The sequence below is a fragment of the Carex rostrata genome, chromosome 23 (genome assembly GCF_964058835.1).
Source record: "Carex rostrata chromosome 23, lpCarRost1.2, whole genome shotgun sequence".
Taxonomy (NCBI): Eukaryota; Viridiplantae; Streptophyta; class Magnoliopsida; order Poales; family Cyperaceae; genus Carex; species Carex rostrata.
Genome location: NC_135940.1, coordinates 6,983,959 through 7,006,932, shown reverse-complemented (window position 1 = coordinate 7,006,932; position 22,974 = coordinate 6,983,959). Strand labels below are relative to the sequence as shown.

The window sequence follows — 22,974 nt, the reverse complement described above, 5'->3', positions numbered from 1 at the left end:
CGTCTGTATCTATGATTCAGCGGCTTAGATGCAATCCGATCTGCCTGTAACGCTGGTCAGGATCCGATTAGAGTTGTCAATTCTTTTAACCGTTTACCTGATCTGTACCGTATTCTATAAGGTAGGTGGGTATAGGTAAGATTTTTTTTTTCATTAGCTTATTAAAGAGTATGGCTAATATAACATCAGTGTCATTTAACACCAACTCCAAAACTTATCAAATCGAGTTTAAATGGTGAATCCAAACCGTTCAAACTGATCTACTTCATTAGTTGTGCATTTACATGTAAAATTTATAAGTTTTTGAGTTTATTTGATATCAAGTCAAGCGGTCAAATGGTTGAGTTTTTAAGTTAATTTTAATATATTCATTTTTCAATTTTTTTTGCCGCTTGATTTGATACTAAAATAACTTGAAAATATAAAAAGTTTGCATGTAAACGTATCACTCATAAATTAAATTGGTTTGAACGGTTTGGATTCACCGTTTGAACGGTTTGGATTCATCATTTGAACTCGATTTGATAGTTTTGAAGTTGGTGTTATATAGACTGAAATGACACTGATGTTATATTAGCCATACTCCTTATTAAATATGAGTATGAGTAAGGATATTTTTTCATTAGCTAAATGGGTAAGGATACGGGTAAAAGTTATTTCGTACCTATTACCCTATAAGGTAATTATATAAAATATAATAATATGATAATATTTGAGGAATAATTAATGAGTACTTTTGTTATTTAGTGTATTGTTTTTTGTTGTAAGAAAAATATTAAACATATTATTTTAATTGTATGTCTTGTTTTTTAATTAAATAATTGAATTTGTCGGAAGATGTATTTTTTTTTTGAATTTTCTTATTTTGTAAAAAATACAATTTAGTTGAAATTGGTCGCACATTTATTTTTATTTTTTATAGTAATGTCATTGTATATGTGCAAAATAAATGAGTTTTGATGTTTTATTTGTAAAATATAATAAATAATTATTATACTAAGTATTATTCGTTATTCAACCGTTACCGTTTCGTTATCCGATAATTTTAATGGGTAAAGATATAGTAGGATAAGATCAAATCTTAATGGGTAAGGGTTAGGGGTGTAAACGGATCGGATATTATCCGATTTCATCCGGATCCGTATCCAGAAAATTATTTCAATTATCCGATCCGTATTCATATCCGAGACTATCTGTATCCGTATCTAAAAAAATTATAACGGATAAGAATTCGGTAAGGATTTTAACTATCCTTAACTATCCGTATCCGATCGTTTACCCCCCGAAACCACAACAAATGTACTCTATGTTTTTAACATACTAATGATTTATTAAAATATATATACATATATATTCTAATATATATTATAATGAACAATATAACACTATGATATGATTAGTGGCTAATGTTTTGATAATATAATATATATTTTGTAACCAACAAACTTATTGAGAAAAATACTAGATCTAATTTATAAATAAAAAAAATTATATTTAGATGTTATTAGTAAATGTACATTGGTAATTTATTTTTAATTATCCGAATTATATTCATATCAGTATTCGTATCTGTCTGATATCCGATCGTATCCATTTAATATCCGATCCGTATCCGTATCCGAGACTATCCGTATTCGCATCCATATCCGAAAAATTATAACGGATAAGAATACGGTTTGACTACTATCCAATTCATATCCGACCGTTTACACCCCTAGTAAAAATAGAGTATGAATAAGGTCATTTTTAATAGATATGAATATAAAAATACTTTTACTTTATCTGTATCGTACCCATTAACACCTAGATCCGATCATTACTGACTAATCCTTCGAACGTAGTTCAGAACGCACCGTTTAAGAAAAGAGAATTTTATGTATAGTTTTTTTAAATTTCGAAAATTATGTATTTTTCTCTAAAAAAAATAGGTGCATCTTTCGATATTTCAAAAAATGGGTCTTGGCCTTTTTTAAAAAACAGCCTTCGAAGTCCAAACTGTCGCATAACATTGGTTCGAAATGAACTACGCATCATCCATTAGATACGCACATGACCTGAACCTCTTTTTTAACTCAAATAAAAAAGAAAAAAAAAATACGACGCCATCAAGACTTATTAATTAATGCCCACCTGGTTGATCTTACAAATTTTAGTTTTTATATTCTCATAATTAAATTTACTAGACGTCAGCAAGAACAACTATATTTTTAATTGCAATTTAATTAGCCTATAGGCGTAATATAAAAATAAATGAGCAAAGCTAGGGTGCGATGTGCTCACTAAGAGGCTTTGGTGAGCACAACTTCAAAAGTACATCGAATCGGCTTCAAACGACAAATTCAAATTATTGAAATTCACGTACTTCATGAGTAATGTATATATGTACATGCAAAATTTTAAAAGTTTTGAATTTATTTGCTACAAGATCAAGCAGTCAAAGAAATTATGAAAAATAAATATATAAAACAATTTATAAAATAACTTGTAAAAAAATATTTCTTTGACCGCATGATCTTGTAGCAAATGAATTCAAAACTTTTAAAATTTTACATATACATGCATCACTCATAAAGTACATGGATTTCAATATTTTAAATTTATCGTTTGAAACCAATTCGATATACTTTTGGAGTTGTGCTCACCAAACTCTCTTGGTGAACACATCACACCTTAACTTTACTCAAAATAAATGAGATTGCAGTGGTCCATATGCCCTTAGCCACCTTCCAGGCTCATTGATGTTGATATTTTACTAAGAATATTAATTTGGAAACATTAACTGCTGTCGTATTTATTATTAATTATCGTAGTGTAGATTGCGATGTTTTGCTAAAAACCGACCATCATCTTGCATTCTTGCTTGACTCTCCATTCTCCTGCTATGTTTCCATTGCAGAAATCTGTCAGTAGATATCTCGGGGCGTATCGGATCAGAAGATTTGATAAAAAGCCCATTATAAGCCCGTTGTATGTCAAACAAGTATCCGAAAGTTATATCGGCCCAATATTAATAACCCAAATTCCAAAAATATATTGGGTCGGAATTTTATCGGAAAATGCCACGCGCAAGCGGGTCACTATTTAAACAGAACTATTTTTGTTTCATGCAGCGAACGGACTATAGAATCAAAACAGCACTACATATGGTTTGTGTGCTGCATAAAGTATAAAGTAACCTGTTAATATATTTACTCCAACCTGTTACACTCGGAAAAAGAACACTGGCAGTTGCCGGACTACTACGTGTTGCGAGTAAAACCCTCCAAAACCCAAGCGCTCACTCTCTCTAATCAATGATCCGATCTCTTCTCCGTTCTCTCTCCACCTCCGGCGCCGGCGCAGGCGCCGACGCCGGATGCCACGTCACCTCTCTTCGCAATGCGTTCGCGCTGTCCTCCTCTCGCGCCTATGCAGCAAAGGGGAAGAGCGGCTCCAAGGCTAGCGCACCCTCCAAGGGGAAGCCCCGAACGAAGGATTCACGCGGCGCCGCGGCGGATGAGGATCCGTCAGCTGATTTCGCTTCTTCTGGTGACCTCCTCAATGCTAATTTTGAGATTCCTACCAGTCCCCTCCCTGTGGTGTATGACAAGGAGCTCGATGTGGGCCCCGATGGTCGGCCTCTCTTCGCTTTCACCAAAACTTTCTCTTCCTTCTCCCATACAGATGCTTGCGCCTATGTGGATTTCAGGTTCCTTGCTCTCATATAGCACACAAACATAGTAGAAAGAGATTGAAAAATCTGGCTGCATTTTTAGCTCAAATTGCGATCAATTGAGGATTGAAGTCAGATTGTATCTGGTTATGAAAAGTTAAATTAACTCGTTTAGTCAGTCATAAAAATCTAGTATGGTTTGTACCAATGTGGTCCTTGCCCTTCCAAACTAAGTTGGCCCTGTTTAAATTTGTATTTTCGTTTTTCCTTTTGTAGTTTGGATGAATGGAACGCAATGTTACCAGAAGGATTGCCACAGGGGATGACGAGAGAATTTGAGGGGACAAGACGGTGCGCAGTAATGGTGAGAGAGAGCTTTTTAGACCTACGAGACAATTTCAGAAGAATAGTTGATCCCCCCATATCAAGCAAAAAGAAAGGTTAGTGTTTCTTTTACACATTACTCTACTTATAAACTTCGGTGTAAGTTATCTGTTTTATATCATTATATAGGATCATGCTTCAAGAGTTTGAAGGTCCTATGTTCATCACGCAGTTGATTATGTTATCCAGTATGAATTAGTATTCTTTAGTCTCAGAAATTCATGCTAAATTTCAGTGGAGATTGCGAATTGAATTTTCGAACTTTTTTGTTCCATCAGACTTTTCTGCTATAAAATAGTATTCTCCTTGTCTTAAGAGTGTATGTATGATTTCCATAACTTCAAGACTGTTTTACGAGTTTAACATCTTTTGTTCATTACACAGTTGAGAGCGGTATTAAGTATAGTATTATTTTGTCTCAGGAATTCATACTAAATTTCAATGGAGACTCAAAAATGTTAAAATATTATTTTGGTACATCTTTTTTGTCCTTCTGATTTTTGTTACATGCGCGCATGGCTTAAGCAAAATGCGTCACATTGAATATTAAAAATATGGCACATAATTTGAAGGAATCCTCGAGCACAAAAATAAATCACTACTTGTTCTCTAATACCTCGACAACTTTCCAGAGCCAAAGAAGCAAATTGTCTTAGATGGGCCTAGGAGTTCTGGTAAAAGCATTGCACTTGCTATGCTGGTACACTGGGCACGTACCGAAGGATGGCTGGTGTTTTATGTCCCGCAAGGTAAGGAGTGGACTCATGGTGGATTCTTCTACAAAAACCCCTCTAATGGTCTTTGGGATACACCTATCCAAGCCAAAAGGACCTTGCAGGTATGGTTCTTTGGTTATAATAGTTAGAGCTTTCTAATTTTATTTCATGCATAAACAGGTATGAGTAGGGTTTAAATGTCTCATGTCTTTCATGTCTCAATCATACCTCACATTCTTATCTCCGATTTTCAAAGTCCAAACAGTCGATCCGAACTGCTCCATATTAAAATGTGCTTAGAGACCAATTTTTTATTTTTTGGAATTTTCTTACTATTTTTTTAGATAGATACAAAATCACTGTTTTTCGGAAGATTCTGGACCATCCAAAAACAGTCGTTTTGTACTTATCTTAAAAAAATAGTAAAAAGAATTCAAAAATATAAAATTTGGTCTCCAAGCACAATTTAATGCGAAGATTATGTTGAGCGGTTCAGATCGACTGTTTGGACGTTGAAGATGTGAGGCACGACTAAGGCATGAAAAACATGAGGTATTTGAACCCCTACTCAAATAGGCATCTATGTTGGTACTGGATAGTATAATAGTTTTGGACCATAGGTTATATTACTCGGTTTCTGGCCAATTTTGAAGGAGACTAAAAAATTTGTTAAGCTAATTTTATCTGCTTATTGCTAACCATGGAATAAGGGGTTTAGGCTTCAGTTATTCCATCAAACTAGCATTAAATAGGCTGGCCTAACTGGTGGTGTTTGGTTGTGGACTAAAGCTAATGTGGCCTAACTTGGTTATTCCAACTTAGGCCGACCTAAATTATTCATGTTTGGTTGATGCCTAAAATTATACCTTGACGCAAGTTATTCCTTGTTTAGTAAGAATTTGGTGGCTTTAGGCATGATTTGATATTACAAATTATTTTATCTTACAAAATTTGTAATATCAATAATAAAACTATTCTTCGTATTTTTTTTCATTTTGATTGAAAGAAATTGTACAAGAAAATGAGTTATGTACAAATTATTCTATATCTTAGAAATGCACATTGCATTTAGTGAATTTTATTTAATCAAATTTGTATGTGTACCAATTTATTTGTCAAAAATATGTTGGGTTGATGAACAAAAAAATTATTTATTTGTTAGTACAATTTCAAAAAACATTTAATTTAATTATTCTTTTGATTGCATATTTTGTTAATTTAGAAATTTATCCCATTTAAAAAAATATATATTGATTCTATAATTGATAAAGTTACAAGTTCCTTTATGCTTAAATGAAACAAAATTAATTGCTTATTTTACATTCCTTAAAAAGTGATTAAAAATAATAAAAACAATGAAAATTTAGGCCTCATACTCAAATAAAATTAAACCACCTAGAGAGGTGGGTTACTTTAGGCCAATTTAGGCCGGCCTAAAGGTCGGCTTATTCCATCTTAGTCCGGCTCAATTAAATCATGTTTGGTGGAATAAGTGAGGCCTAAAACCCTTATTCCACTATTTAGTCCACAACCAAACATGACCAGGCATAAGCCTAAAGTTAGGCCATGGCTTAAACTAAGCCACCTCTCTAGATACCTTAATTTTGTGTTGCATCCTGGACCCACTGTCAGTGACTATTTGCAAATTTTACCTCTCTCTATTCTTTAGACCTCAACCAAACCTGAATAATGTAGGCCTCCGTAACTTTAGTCCTTAACCAAACATCACCAAACTTATTAATTTCATGCAACAGGACTTTCTGAAGTTCAACGAGCCCTGCTTACAGCAGTTACCTTGTCAAAATTTTGAACCGATACCTTTAGGAGAAAGTGCTGGTGATGGAATGATGACAGATGCCGATTCCATGACGATGCCAGAAGGATCAACATTGTACGATCTTATTCAGACTGGAATTAATTATTCACATGCAGCAGTTGGGGTAGTGGTTCGTCTAAGAGAAGAACTCTCTCTGGTCAAAGATGTACCTGTACTTTTTGCTATTGATCAGGTACCTCAGGATATGGAGATGAGAAATTTCATATTGATTTTGAAATTTGAGTGAGGCTATGGTACTATGCATAGCACAGATTGGTCCGTACTACGGATCAATATTTTTGTTTTCAAGATCCAAACAATCAATCTAAATCATTCAACGTGATCTCCATATGGAAATTTACTTCAAACTAAATTTTACATTTTGGGGAATTTTTTTACTATTTTTTAGATATGTAGAAAATCACTACTTTTTAATGGTCTATAATTTTTAGATCAAGTCATTTTCTACCTATCTGAAAAAATATTAAAAAAATTATAAAAAATGTAAAATTTGATCTACAAGTACATTTTTGTATGGAGATCATGTTGAACGGTTCAGATCGATTGTTTGGACATTGAAAATGCAAGTATTGATCCTAGAACAGACCATTATGCGCTATGCATAGTACCATAGCCGCCTCACTCTTGAAATTTAATATCTTTGCTAATTTTTTGTGGTGTTTGCTAGTACAACAATTGGTTCACCTTCAGCGAGTACGAGGAACCTGTGACAGTTCGTTCGTGCCGTCCAATTCACGCCAAAGAACTTACAATGGTTTGTACAATTTGATCCATTTTGTAATTTTTCTTGAGTATATTTCACTCCAATTTAGCTACTATTCTTACACAAGTTATAATATACTTGTTATTGAGGGGTCTTACATAGAAATTTTGCTCTAACAGGTTAATGCATATAGGTCAATGATGCATGATGACATGATGATAGGTGCATTTTCTCACTCAACAGCTGTTGGTAAATTAAGGCAGGACCTTCCGGATGTTCCCTTAGGTGCTCGTGTAGCGTTCCCTCGGTACACCTTAGATGAAGCAGCAACTGTTTGCCATTACTATCTGAGGTAATAGCTTTGACAATTAACATTTTTATGTTTAATTTTTTTTTCTTTCACTTGTATAGATCTCAAATTAATCTATAGTTAGATTCAAATGCCTCCGTATAGGGATTTCATTTTTTACTATGCTGCCAGTGAATATGATCTGTTACTTCAATTGTTTTTTAAAAAAAATCTGTTTTTGCCAGGCAAAAATTAATCAGGCAGGAAAAATTTTCTGATGAACGGTGGAAGAAGATATACTTCTTGTCTAATGGAAATGGCTCAGAGATGCGGTGGCTTGCTCCTTTTATATAACTCTTTTGAAATTTTCATCCTTTTTCATAACCATTTAATTATCATTTGTATTCTCTGGCTCTTTTTTCCAACTTTAGTTGCAAACATAGATTTTTTTGGGCTTGGTTCTGATTAGACATCAGACATCTCAACTAAATTTTTTTTGGTAAGGTTCCATCATTTTCGCTATTTAATCTTTTTACCATTGTTGTACCAAGTTTTCAAATAAATCATCCTCGTTACTTATGGTGGAATTGAACATCCATATGAATCTTTATAGAGTATTTTGTGTTGGATTCAAATCAGAAACATTCCTGAAGAGGTTTAATTTTGCAGTTGTTGAACTTGTGAAATATAGTTGCGCTTCTTATAAATAAGATTTATGTAGTGAAAACTGTGTTAATTCTGATTGTATGTTTCATAAATTCACAATTGCTGAATTTGGTTTTTGGTTTGATGAAAAATTTAGAATTATGTTGATAAGACGTGTTTCTACTATTTTGCAAGGACGTCAGGATAGCGAAAAAAAAAAAAAAAAAATTCAACGTTAGATCTGATCACATGAGAGGCCAACTGTATCGAAATTTGCCGCTTTTTGTTTTTTGGTCTATACAGTTTGGCTGAAATAGAATTATTCATTCGTTTAAGATTGGTATGACAACAAATTTGGCTTATGAACAAGTAGCCTTCAATACCTCAAAATAACTTCCGACTGCTTTTATCAGTTTTTTTTTTAAATGAATAAATTTGTATTGGCACGATAGTCAAATGTGTATTGGTTTAAATCGAATAAACAAAATATAGTGGAGGAGATGCATTGAGATTCAACAATTACTTGGACATTTCTATTTATAACAATAACAATAATCTGTAAAAGACTAAAAGGTATTGCTTTTGAAGGTCAGATCCAGATTTTAGTTGTATTCAAAGACGATATTTAATATGTCGAGCGCTAATTAATACTTCTGAATTAGCTAATAAATTAAAATCAGCTGGTAATTTTATTGCAGAGTAATAAATTAATTTCAGTTATCGATCTTCTATTTTTAAAATGTGGCATTTTTATATATCACCTGTTTTATTATCAGACAAACCTTCTTTACATCATCCCACCGATACAAACGTGAATATTTATCAAAAATTATTCTTTTTCCAATTATGACAAATCCAATTATTCCCATGATGATGGGCAATTGCAATATTTGACATGTTCTTATGAACATTGCCAACCAACTTATTCCATATTCTTGCCGAATTCTCAACGCCAGTTGCTAAATCATGCAATAAAATGCTTATAATTTGCTTTGAGTTGACTGCTGCTTTAGCTGGTCTCTGAGAACTCTTCTCAGCAATTTGTTTGAAGCAGTACGAGGGAACTCTGGGACAACCTTGACAAATCTCACCTATACACGCAACAAATATATATAATTTTTCCTTGACCAAACACTATCTTGCAGTGATATTCATACTGTCAGGTTTGGTACCTACATTATTGTCCTATTATTATTTGCATTTGTGAGCACTGGCTGGTAATATGAACCCAGAGTGAGGCTACGGTACTTTGCAAAGTACATAATGGTCCGTGCTATGTATCAATATCTCCATTTAAGAAGTTCAAAAAATCAATCAGAAACATTCAAAATGATCTCCATGTAAAAATGTACTTGGAGACCAAATTTTACATTTTTTTAGAATTTGTTTTACTATTCTCCAAATTTTACATTTTTTAGAATTTGTTTTACTATCTTTTAAGATAGGTAGAAAACCACCGATCTAAAATTTTATACCATCCAAAAGTAGTGATTTGCAACCTATTTTAAAAAATAGAAACATTCTAAAAAATGTAAAATTTGGTCTCCAAGTACATTTTCATATGGAGATCATGTTGAGCTATTAAATCGACTGTTTAGACTTTGAAAACGGAGAAATGGATCCAGAGTACGGACCAATCCACACTTTGCAGAGTACCATAGCCTCACTCTATGAACCCAGTCAATATAGGGCAGGCAATACTACTCCACTAACATCAGACCAAACGAATGGAAAAAAAAAATGAATAATAGACAATCTAACAATAAATCATTTGCACCTTAAACAGAGGATTGAGATTAGTTTGAATCGCTTTCTGGAATTTCCTTTTTAGAAGATCGATATCATGTTGGGATGATTTGTCTTTCAAAACAGCCAAGATGACAAGCTGCTCAGGACCACCTGTCCTGGATTTGACACTAAGTGCAGCTGTTTCTAGAACACTATCGTCTGCTCTATTGCACACCCGTTCTATCTCAACTGAGCTTGTCTGAAAATGAATGCAAATAATTAAAAAAAAAATAGCAAATTAAATTAGGCAGAACACTTAAAAAGGACACAAATAATAGTTACTATGCATATATGCATAGCGCATGCTGGTCTGTACTATGGATCAATATCTCCATTTTCAAAGCCCAAACAATCAATCAGAACTGTTCAACATGATCTCCATATAAATATGTACTTGTAGATCAAGTTTTACATTTTTTAGAATTTCTTTTACTATTTTTTTAGATAGGTAGAAAATCACTTGATCTAAAAATTCTAGATATTCAAAAGTAGTGATTTTCTACCTATCTAAAATATAGTAAAAAGATTCTAAAAAATGTCAAATTTAGTCTGCAAGTACATTTTCATAAGGAGATCGCATTGAACAGTTCAGATTTGACTATTTAAACTTTGGAACAAAAATATTGATCCATAGTATGGACCAATCTGCACTATGCATAGTGCCATAGCCTCACTCAACAAATAATATGATCTTCCTATCACCTTGATGCCTCCAAGATTCATGGTATCATCAGCCCTTCCCTGGACAATGTAATAACCGCCAACTGTTCTCTGAAGGACGTCTCCATGCCTTCTTAATTGCTGGCAACAGTACAAAATAGTTAAATCTTATCAGAAGTAGTTTCTTCCCCTAGTTTGATAGGACAAAAACAAATGCAATTATACCAAAATACCCATCAAATCTCCTGTCCGATAAACATTTGCACAAGTCATAGCATAAACATAGTGCTTTTGTATTTCCGAACAAAGAAGAATATTCATTTTGCAACTATATAGGTATATACAGGCATTATAAGATATAGTTCATACCACTCCTCTGTAAATCGGCATTCCATCAAAATAAACTTTGTAGTGATCAGCATTGAGTAACCTGTTGGTAGCACCCAGGTATGCAGGAACTAAGCCCATTTCTCCAACACATGTCTGATCATCAGGCTGCCAAAGAAGCAAAAGTTTCCCAAAGTTTATGTCTATGTACACAGTATGCAAAACCAAGCAAACTAAATTAGCAATATACTTCCTCATAAAAGCCCTTAACAAAGTTTGAAGACTTTGCTTGTACCCTTGAAATTACTGTTATTCTCATGGTACCATTGTATAGAATTAAGAATTCAAAAATTAAGAAGCTAAATTTTAGTTCAAGAATGAAAAGAAAATGCAATACAATCATCACAGGAATTAAGTGTTAAGTGGCAAGTTTGGAAAATTTTAAAATATACAGTATCACAGAAGAGAGCTCATCTGCAGTTTCCTTTTTTCTTCTTCCCAGAACTTTCTTTTACTTTCTAACCTTTTCAAAATTTAGGATCTTGCATAATTTCTGCAGACAATATTCTTTTTTGAATATTTCATGCTATATCAATAAAACTCAGATTGACAAATTTCATGGAGTGAGGCTACAGTACTATATGCATAGCGGATTGGTTTATACTACGGATCAATATATTTTTTTCAAAATCGTAACGGTCGATCCGAACCATTCAACATAGTCTCCATATGAATATGTACTTGTAAACTAAATTTTTCATTTTTTTAGAAATTTTTAACTATTTTTTTAGATGGGTAGAAAATCACTGTTTTTGGACAGTCCAGAATTTTCAGATAAGGGATTTTCTACCTACCTAAAAAAATAGTAAAAATTTCTAAGAAATGTAAAATTTAGTTTACAAGTACATATTCATATGGAAACCATGTTGAACAGTTTGGATTGATCCTTAGGACTTTCAAACTAAATATTTGAGTCCATGGCACGGGCCAATATGCGCTATGAATAGTACCATAGCCTCACTCAATTTCATGATATATCATATATTTTGTGCAGTCAATAATCATGTTGGGTAGTAGTGCAAAACAGCAACTTACAAAGGGATTTCCTTGTTCATCAAAAATGACAAGTCCAGTCGTCATGGAAGGAGCACTAAATGCCCCAAAAGCTTGAGGTTGCAACAGGTTTCCTTGGATATAAGAGGATGCTAGCTCAGTGCCACCACAACATTCTATCATTGGACTATAAGAAGTACGTGAAGAGATCCAGAGATCATCATCTATATCAGAGGCCTCCCCTGTTGTAGCACATATCCTGCCAAAACAGTTTATGGAATTGAGAAAACACTAGATATGCTGCATAGGAGTACGACATATGAGTCTAAACATAACAGAAGTATATTTTTGGATAAGTGGAGGAACAAATACCTTATCTTGCTCCAATCAAGACCTTCCATGCAATTGCTGTTTTTCCATGTCTTCACTAAGCTTGGCACAGTCCCTAAAAAGGTCACACCTGCATCCTGGATCAATTGTTGGATTTTTTTAATTATTAACAAGTAATTTTGCCAACTAGTTTCTGTACTTGTATAACACTTTAGGAGTACTTGCTAAGTACCCTTTCAAAGTCAGTGGCCAAAGGACCAAGGGATTTGAAAGCAGATAGAATAAAACTTGCATTTTGTATGTGCGATTTTAAGGAAAAAGTTAAAATCAATCATTTTACATGATATAGAAATGAAATGTAACTTTGAGGATTGCTTATGGGCTATTGACAAAAGGAAAGCATTTAAATATAAAACTGAGTTACAAAAGTTCCACATATGCCAATTAAAATTGATAAAACGAAGATTTTAAGCACTTTAGTCATTTTATTCAACAAACGAAGATGTTAAATTTAATATATCTAGAGTACCTGTACAAACTTTCCAAAGCCATGGCCAAGAGGGGAACCATGGTAAAGAGCCAGAGTACCACCCGTCAGCAAGCTAGAATAAAGGGTAATGGGTCCCATTACCCAACCCAAATTTGTCGGCCAGCAAAGAACATCTCCAGATTGAGCATCAGTATGCGCCCATGAATCGCCTCCGCATCTAATTGGAGAAAGTTGTGTCCATGGAATGGCTTTTGGGTCTCCTGTAATGCAATATATGGTAAGCTGGTCAAGTTTGGCAAAGTTATAATAAGAAGTCAAATAGTCAGTACACGTCATCAAGGAATGAGCCAGCTGGTACGCATCTGTGATGACTCATGCCTGAATGAACAGGTATTGATGTACAGTAAAAAAAAACAGATGTCAGGGGATTTATAAACCTGTTGTTCCAGAAGAAAAGAGTATGTTAGTCACACTTTCAGCGTCCATATAAACTGCAGAATAATTATTTGGTCTGTGCAAAGTAAACACAAGAGCTTGTCAATGCCAAATTTAGGTGATTACGACATATTTTGGGCACTTTATATTATTAGATCATGTTATTTTAAAAATATATAAATAAGCAGAATGGAGTATTTTAATAAATAAGAAAAGGTTAAGTACCTTGCAAGGCTTGATGTGCGAGAAATGAAATCATTCCAAGACAAATCATTAGTCCTCAATTTCACGCCTATATTTGTTCCAGCTGCTGGAAGGACAATAGTTTTACATGTGGTTCCTTCTACAACACGACTATAGAAGGAAATAATCAGGTGAAAAGTGGGAAATACAGATGCTTCTTATGTGATTTTTACTAACAAAACTAAGATTGGACTATTTGCAAGATACAGCTGTAGTACTGAGTCACCCTTTTTTCTTTTTTGAATATATATTTTTTTTTGCAAACATTCACGCCCTTATGCTTTCATTTCCTTCAAAATCCAGTTACAGTTTCCTACAGAGAATAAAAAAAAAAAATCAAAAGAATGTAAACTACCGAGAATCAGTTATTATACCTGTAAAGAGGAAACTTCCTCCCTCCTCTGATTATGAAGTCCTACAAAAAAAAAAAATGTTTATTGAAAAAATAGTTATTGACGTCACATAAAGCAATACAACTTGCATTTCTTGTGAATGTCACAAACAATCTGCAGAGCAGTAGTATAAGCACCCAAGCATACTTAGTACCAGTATTCCAAATTTTCATTTCTAAAGTTAGTCACAGTATAGTCCAAAATAGCAATAAGATATCCTTGGGCAAATTAAGTCTCTATCCAATAAAAACTTTGCACGTTGCTTCAGTTAATGTTGACTTTTGCCACAAATGAAACCTATACACAGCCTGAATATACCTAAAATGTGCAATAGGGAAATAAAAAGCGAAAAAATACAATGACTGAAATTCAGGTATGGGTAAGAATTAACAGAACTGAAAGCCTCACCTGTGTAAATATTGCCTTTGCTTTAGACACTTTCATGCGGGTCCCAATCTCCTTTGCAACAAAGCTATCAGCTATTGATACAACAACTCGGCCTGAAAGAATGATGGCCAAGTATATAACAACAGCTTTGTATGTCATTGGCATATCTATTGCAATTGCATCCCCTTTGTTAAACAACGTGTCAAGCGCATTTGCAACCGTCCTAGGAATTCAGTACAGTTAGACTCACAAAAAGTTTCATGTACATTTTGACTTCAATAACAGAGTAAAGAGTTGGTAATGAAATTGTTACTTACATCACCTGCTCACGAAGTTCCTTCACTGACACATAATTGACGGGCAAATCATCAAAACCCTCATCCCTCCATATGATAGCAACACTGCTATCTGTCTTGTTTTGAAATGGCACTGGATAGATACAGCACTCAGCAATATTTAAAACCCCACCAGGGAACCACAATCCTCCTTCCTTGGACTTAAGTGATCGATCCAGTATGCATTTTGGGGGGTGCTGAAACTTGACAGAAAGCTCCTTTGTCACAATTGACCAGTAAATCTGTAAATCATAAATAAAAAACATTAATACAATAATAATTTTCAGCATCATAATACCTCAGAAATTTGGTTCTCGATTAGGAGTTACAACCTCTGGATGCTGAACAGTGAACTTCTGGAATAGATTGAAACTTGTAATAGGATCTTTATATAATGATCCAAGAAGTTTTGGGCCATGAGCTTCCATGAGTCTCCCAAGATTTGTATTTTTACAGTCTTGCCTGTAGTGATCGAAAAAAAGAGAAATATTGAAATATTTTCCAGTTCAGGATAAATTAATCAAAGTAAATTATAAACAAAGCTTGAGGTCCAATATATGAAAATTACATGTACTTGTGGGCACTTCCGCAAACTGGGAGGTGACAAATATGAAAATTATAACGAGGGGCACAGATCATTTTCACCCCTGAGTCACCCACCAACTAGAGCGTACCATGCCCGTCCAGCACTTTCATCCATAAGCATCAATCCTGCACAAATCCTACAGGGATCATGCTTTAATTCGCACCTGGCAGAACAGGCTGGTGGGCGACTTGGGGGTGAAAAAGATCCGGGTGCCAAAAATCATCTCTCAAGTAAAAATTACATGTGCTTAAAGGCAGTTGGATGAAATGGTACATATCCCGTACCCTCGTGAAAAAACCCAAACAGCCCCCCCACCACCCCCCCCCCCCCACAAACACCCATGCACTTCCATTCTATCTCTCCCAGTGCTTTTCGAAGGATTCAATTTCTCCATAGCTACACATGAACTGGAGTTGGAGGTTTGTGACTGATCTGGACAGTCCAATCGGTTTACCCAAATTAATTTGACATATAGCAGAACGTGATCATAAAAGAACTAGTGAACAGCACGACCCTTATTGCATCTGCAAAGAAGAGAGACGGTTAACAAACTCCATGCAATGACTTTTTCAACTACAAATTTACACCTCTCAATTCAAGTCTCCAAAAATTGAATTCTAACAGTGACATAACCAAAGTTTTTGCATGACACATACTTACTCAAGCTCCAATCAACAACAGCATACTGATAAAAATCGCTCTATAGATGTACAGAAAGAGAGACAGATGGAGGAGCTTACAGAGAGGGAAACCAATAGGGCGGCGGGCCGCGGGAAGCCGCATCCCAGTGATTGTAAACCGAATAGTAGACAAGCTGATGGAGAGCATGGGGATACTCCGGCCGAAGCAACGGCACCACCGCTTTCCACACCGCCGCCTCAGCACCCTCCCTGGGATTCCCGGCCAGCGCTTGATGAAGCGAGGTGACAAACGTCTCAGCCTCCTTGCGTGGCAAGCCGGCTGCAGCCACATCCTCTGGCAGTATTTCCCAGACGCTACCCTTCACTCGCGCCATTGGTATCGCTTGATTAATTTGGTGAGTGGCTTATGCTGCGCTGAGGTAGGTGGTGATACAGTCAGAGGAAGAGGTAGGTGGAGGCAAAAGAAGGATCGGTGGCGGTGTTGATTTGAATGTCGTGAGAGAGTGTATGGTTTGGCCGTGGACTGCATTATTTATTGACCTTTCCAGTAGTATGGTTGGAATTCATATCACCTAACTGGACTACTAAATCAGGTGAGATAAGGAATATTACAAACAGACCCCTGATCTATTCAGAATTTGATAAAATAGAAGGGGCGGGACTCAATAGAAGGGACGCGACTCAAGGCTTCCAAATAGCCTGTTAGATGGAGGGCTACGATATTCTATTTAATTTCATTTTGTGTTTTTTAATCTCACCACAAATATAAATTGGTTGTTTTTTTTCTTTTTTTATGTTATTTTCTACTTTAAGCTGTAAACGTTTCTATTTCTATTAATGCAAAACCTACGGGTCAATTTCCTCAAAAAAAAAAATATCACCTAAGGTAACGGAATATTTATTTTTAGATCTGGACCGTCTAATCAGAATCGTCCTGCGTTCCACACGTCCACTTAGAACCGGATTGACCCGAATTTTGATCGGACGATTAGGATCTATGTTTATCTAATGGTCCCCAGTTGTGCGGGGATAATACAAAGAAAAAATGAAATTTTGAGCGGGGATAACTGATGAATTGATTTATTATTTCGTAAATAGAGATCGTTGCGTAGGAATTAATACTTACAAATTCAAAATAAATAATTTGATACTTCAAGTTAAACACTAGCATTTTATTAATGATTGAGTGGTCCCCCATGGTTGTTTTGGAAGTTTATGCAAGGTTAATTGCGGGAATAATTATAACAAATCCCCCACTCCCATCCCCCCATTTTTCCCGCACTCTCTCTCTTCCTTAACTGCCATATATCCCCCCACTAATTTCCCTAAAAGTTTCCTTTTATCCCCTCACTAATTATAAGAACCCCCCACTCCCATCCCCGCATTAATTATGCATTCCTCTAATAACAATTCCCGCGTTAATTATTGCTTTAAAAACAATATGCGCATTAATTATACTGTTATCTAATAACAATTACTGTTAATAAATGCTTATCTGTTAATTGATGTTCAAAAAAATATTTATCATTATTTCTGAGAAGTATTTACCCTTGTAACATAGAGTATTTATCATTGATGTTTTACTGTAAGTTGCAATTATGTCTGAGAAGTATTTATCTATGCAATACAAAGTATTTATCCATGTAACATAAAATATTTATCATTATGCATGAGAGTATTTATCATTGATGTTTTACTGAAAATTGCAAGTATGTCTGAGAAATATTTATCCATGTAACATAAAGTATTTATCCATATAATGTCAAGTATTTACCCATGTAACATAAAATATTTATCATTATGTCTCAGAGTATTTATCATTGGATGAGAGGATTGTTTATTTAATGGTCTCCAGTTGTGCGGGGACGATTCAAAAAAAAAGAAATTTTGTGCGGGAACAATTAATGGATTGATTTATTCTTTCATAAATAGAGATCATTGCATAGGGTTTAATACCTGATAAATTCAAGTTAAATACTTTGATGCTTCAAGTTAAATACTAACAGTTTTTTAAACGTTCATTAATGATTGAGCGGTCCCCCCATGTTTAATAGTCCCCAGTTGTGCGGGGACGATTCAAAAAAAAAGGAAATTTTGTGCGGGGACAATTAATGGATTGATTTATTCTTTCATAAATAGAGATCATTGCATAGGGTTTAATACCTGACAAATTCAAGATAAATACTTTAATGCTTCAAGTTAAATACCCGCAGTTTTTTAAACGCTCATTAATGATTGGGCGGTCCCCCCATGTTTTTTTTGGCAGTATCTGCGGGGATAAATGCAGGGATAAACCTGCGGGGATTGTTATCACTGTCCTAATTGCGGGGATAAAGGTGTGGTTGGACCATCCAGTTGTGTGGGGACGATATAAAGAAAAAATGAATTGTTGCGCGGGGAAAACAGATGGATTGTTTTGGATCAAAAAATAGAGTTCACTGCATATGTATTAATATTTTTCTGGGTGAAGGTAAATAATTCAATGATCCATGCTAAATACTTGTATTTTTCTCATGATTTAGTAGTCCTGTTGTGATTTTTTTGAAAGTTAGTGCGGGATTTTTTGCAGAAATAAAGGTGCGAGAATTGTTATGAGGATTCTTTTTAAATTAGTTTCATGAAAATAGACAATTTAGTTTCAAATTGCACAGCTTTGAATTTTCAAAATCTCTGTCTGTTTTGGATCTGATGTGACATATTCTCGAGTTGTGTTGATCAATTCTCTATATAGAAATTCAAGATACATAACATTACTTGAAAATATTATTTTCACACAGACAACAATTATTCCGACCTTATTTTTTTAATCTGAGCCGGTAGAGATACTAAGAAAATCAATCTCAATCGTTGTTCATTTTATACGAGAATAACAATGGAGATCAAGATAGAAGCTGCCAAAATATCTTCCCTCTCTTCTATAAAGCGCCGTAGACTTGTAGTTTGGCTTCTTTTGATTTTTGAAGAGATCGATTGGATGCGAGATTGCATGATCTCGACAAGAGCGCCGCCCCATCATCTCCGAGGATTAGAGGATAAAAATGTTCGCATCACGTCGGATTAGTGAATAAAAATTGGACGAGCAAATTTACTCGTTCTGTAATGACTTTGTAAACTTGTGCTTTGATTGATGCAGAATTTAGTAGGTATTTCGCCTCTTAGTTTTTAATTACAAAATAGTAAGGTTTGATTTATTCTTGAACAAACTATTAATATTTAATGGTTTAAAGGGCTTACGGTTTTCAATACAAATGAGTAGGGGTGGCAAAAGCGCTCAATCGTGACTCCCACCTGACTCGTTTGTTACTGGACCGAGATATTAACAAGCCAGCTCACCACTAGCTCGGTCCATAATTAATGAGTTCAAGCTGGGGCTAACCTTGTTCGTCAGCTCGCGAGCTAACTCGGCCAGGCATCAATTTATAACTTTGTGTGCATTTTATGCTGTCTAGCTCAGTTCAGCTCGATCTAAAAAGTTTGTATAATTTAGTTTTTCTTAAAACAAGATCCAGTCAGACCCAGCGAGCCAGCTCGTGAGCTAGCTCGGGTTGGCTTGTCACGAGTTCAAGCTGAGATTTTAGCTCGAATGCTCTGGGTCCAGCTCACTCGGCTGTAGCTCGGTTCAGAACTAACAAGCTAAGTCATGATCTAACTCGAACTGAGCCAGGGCATAACTCCCATTTTTATTTTTATTTTATTTTAAAAAAAGAAGGCTTACGGTGTGAAAATAATGAAGTGCTAAAAGCTCAGCGGTCCAATTAAAATAACTAACCACGCGGTGAAATAATAAATTTAAGGGTGTAATTGTTGTCGTATTTATTGAAAATTTCGAAATATTCAATTTTCTCATCAAAACTTAAAAATTATTAAAAACAATCTTTCTCATCTTTTCCTTTCTTTAATTTAATTTTTAAACTTCTATTTTAACTTATTAGTATTTTTTTATTTTAAAATAAAATGACACCTCATAAGACTCAGCTTAAATTTTTGAGTTTAGACAAACAAATTTAACATGCTCTCCTGTCAATTTAACAAGTTCTTGTTAATTGCTTGATATTCAAATTATTGACTAACTAATTGTTAACCTATATATGCTGTTTTAAGTGTCCGGGGCAGATTAAAAAAAAGAAGAATAATGCATCCAGTTATAACTGTTTGTTGTCTGCTTAAAAGAATATTGTTTGTGAAGGTTTTTCGGCTGTAATTTATTTTGGTAGTATTTAGGACTGGTAGCGTTATCTGGCACTAGACATTTGCTAACGGGTAACCCGTGACCCGTTCCGGGTTACCCGTTACGGGTAACGGGTAGGACGGGTAAAGGGGTAGGTCGGGTACGGGTAAAATCCGTAACGGGTAGACGGGTAATTGGGCCAAAACCTATATCCGGTCCGTTTATTACCCGTACCCGTTGCGGGTTGACGGGTACGGGTACGGGTACAGGTCCGGTCCGCCCGTTTTTTTTTTTTTTTTTTTTTTTCTGTTTTTTCCCTTTTTTTTCTGTTTTTTTCAAAAAAATTCAAATTTTTTTGAAGTGAAACGGGTCGGGTACGGGTAACGGGTACGGGTACGGGTATGCGGGTAGGCGGGTACGGGTTGGCGGGTAAACGGGTACGGGTACAACGGGTTATTTTTTAAATCATGTTATCCGGTCCATTTATTACCCGTACCCGTCTACCCGTTTGTACCCGGGCAACGGGTACGGGTACCACGGGTAACGGGTACGGGCCGGGCAAAACGGGTTCTACCCGTTCCGGGTTTAGCAAGTGCCTATCTGGCACCACTTTCCCATTATTATATATAAAAAGAAAAATAATTTTGACTACCATTGAATAGAATATTGTCGTTCGATTAAACTAATGGCTTTACTACAATTTGAGCCTCTTTGACAACACCACTCTCTGATAAAAAAATAAATAAACAAACGCTAATGAAACATGTAGGATTAAAGTTCAGATAAAATTAGACTAAAGAAAGTGGTAATGAGAAAGATTGTTTGTTTTTAGGGAAGAAATTAAGTAATTTTCAGATTTTGATGAGAAATTATAAATTAAGAAGTTTTGATGGATATGACAATAATTATTTTAAGTTAAAATGGAATAATAAGAAATTTGAATGTTTTGAAAGAGAAATAGAGATTTTATATTATAACATTTCAATAGGTATACTAACAGTTATATCTAAATTTAAATGCCATGACGTTGTACAGTTCCAACCAAAATGCAAATAAGGTTTCCTCATCATATCCTTTCAATGCTCTCATTATTTATTTATTTTTGTTGCGTTCTCTTCTCACTCTGTAATTTTATAAACATTCTAGAAATTTCACAAAAGCTCTTCTGTGCAAGTTTCTTTCGTTGAAATTGAAAGGCTGAAACAAAACTATATATTGTTGGATCCAATTTGCTGAGAACCAAGTGACCAAAATATTTGAAAAAAAAAAAATGAAATCATTTGTATTGCCACGTGTAATACTTCTCATTGGTCGAGGAAAGGATAGCGACAATCCAACCTGTTTAATGGGAATTTAAAATTAATTGAAGTAAAATTATAATGACAGTGTAACACCGAAATTTTTAAAAATACCATTTTATTAAAATTGATAAACCAAAACACCAATCTGGGTCGGAATTTATATAATTCGCATGGCCCCTGTCAAGGGAAGCAGGCAGCTGGAACCGGGCCGCTGCGAGAGGAAACGGGTGCTTATTTGGGCCGCTTTTGGGGCAGCGGCCACACTGGATTTTGCTTTTGCTTTTTTTTTTGTATTAAAATATTAGAAATGTTGAATATATTTCTTTGAAAATAGATGAAATACAATATAATTTGATTTATTAGAAAGACTGCAACAAATAACCCGGATCAATATTTTTCAGGCCGGATTTTTCGTGGCTGTAAGAAAAATTAATATATTTATTTATGTGTTATTGGAAAATAATAAAAATACTTAGATTCTGAGTTATTGATCCCGGTTCAAAATTCACTTCTAGGTAATACAAAAAATATTATGATCTTTCTAGTACATTTAATTTTTAAAAAGTTGTATCTATTTTTGAAAAAAAAATAAAAACTTTAATTTATTTAATGATTGTTTTTCGCAAATAATTCTCAAAATAGATATAAACTTTTTATAAATTAAATGTATTAGAAAGATCGAATGAAGGATTCGGTCTCCAAAAAATTCCTCATTCTATCCTATTGTGGATCACCACTACTCCTAGGCAGCCACGTCATCCCTATGTTAAATCTACCAATGAGAGGGATATTCAATGCAGGGAAGCTACTTTTGGAAAAAGATGTATACTTACAAAATGGCGTTAATGAATACTAGTGATATTATGTGGATCTAAATTAGCCATCATCTATGACCTCTACATTGAAACCATCTAGTGACATTTTAGAAAGTTCACAAAAACTTGACTTATAAAAATATGGTATTGTTATAAAATAATCCATAATATCAGAAGTGAATATAGTTAGATTTATGTTGTCGAGATGATTTTTTTTGTACACATCGATCATTAACTGTATGAAAAATGCAAATCCATTTAAGGAAATGTTTTCATATATACTAAATAACTTAATAATTTCATTACCACGTTCAATGTCAATTAAACTAATTTTTTTATTGTAATTTTATTTTTTAAACGTATTGATTGATTGAAACTAAAATACGTATTATTAATGATTAAATTATTACTTGGTGCAATTTTGATCCTATAATTGCAGTATAATAATTTATGTTTTATCTATAACAAGGATGTGACAAAAAAAATTGTTCTTCACGTAGAAAACTATCATGCTTTTATTTTTAATTTTCATGTTTTGGAAAACTGTTTTAATCACCGCTCTTGCCAATTAATTTTCATGTTTTGGAACACAGATGCTATCTTATGTCATTGGCACAAAGAATCACATAATATCAGAATATCAGCATTAAATTGTTCACAGGCGTGCAATGAGGTTGATTGACATCACATCACATATTGCTTGTTTCTTAATTGACACGTTACTTGTAGCAATGGTAAGACCGAAATGGCCATTTGATCTGGAGGAAAAAAATAAAGAAACTGAAATGGCCATTCGA

At 34.4% G+C, this 22,974-nt stretch overlaps 2 protein-coding genes across 5 annotated transcripts; one reads left to right on the top strand and one right to left on the bottom strand.

Moving 5' to 3' along the window:
* The first annotated feature begins 3,203 nt into the window (after positions 1-3,203).
* On the top strand, positions 3,204-8,260 carry LOC144574780 (mitochondrial 28S ribosomal protein S29-like protein). 2 transcript variants are annotated; one of them, XM_078324845.1, is made up of 7 exons: positions 3,207-3,688; positions 3,929-4,092; positions 4,669-4,874; positions 6,507-6,761; positions 7,257-7,343; positions 7,472-7,644; positions 7,827-8,260. In XM_078324845.1, exons 1-7 carry the CDS (start codon positions 3,294-3,296, stop codon positions 7,933-7,935), a joined length of 1,389 nt encoding a protein of 462 aa, XP_078180971.1. In that variant the 5' UTR covers positions 3,207-3,293; the 3' UTR covers positions 7,936-8,260. The 2 variants fall into 2 exon arrangements, with proteins under 2 accessions (XP_078180972.1, XP_078180971.1); XM_078324846.1 differs by lacking the exon at positions 7,827-8,260 and having other exon boundaries at positions 3,204-3,688; positions 7,486-7,638.
* A 730-nt stretch (positions 8,261-8,990) lies between these two features.
* Positions 8,991-16,383, bottom strand: AAE18 (acyl-activating enzyme 18). 3 transcript variants are annotated; one of them, XR_013518292.1, is made up of 14 exons: positions 15,993-16,377; positions 14,999-15,128; positions 14,649-14,908; positions 14,353-14,554; positions 13,927-13,967; positions 13,535-13,663; positions 13,312-13,385; positions 12,914-13,134; positions 12,427-12,521; positions 12,097-12,313; positions 11,044-11,169; positions 10,717-10,864; positions 10,004-10,213; positions 8,991-9,317 (listed from the first exon to the last, which is right to left on the bottom strand). XR_013518292.1 is itself a non-coding variant. In XM_078324842.1 (14 exons), the coding sequence occupies exons 1-14, from the start codon at positions 16,265-16,267 to the stop codon at positions 9,207-9,209; spliced, it is 2,190 nt and encodes a 729-aa protein (XP_078180968.1). In that variant the 5' UTR covers positions 16,268-16,383; the 3' UTR covers positions 8,991-9,206. The 3 variants fall into 3 exon arrangements, 2 of the variants coding, with proteins under 2 accessions (XP_078180968.1, XP_078180969.1); XM_078324842.1 differs by having other exon boundaries at positions 10,717-10,815; positions 15,993-16,383; XM_078324843.1 differs by lacking the exon at positions 11,044-11,169 and having other exon boundaries at positions 10,717-10,815; positions 15,993-16,375.
* Positions 16,384-22,974: the final 6,591 nt, after the last annotated feature.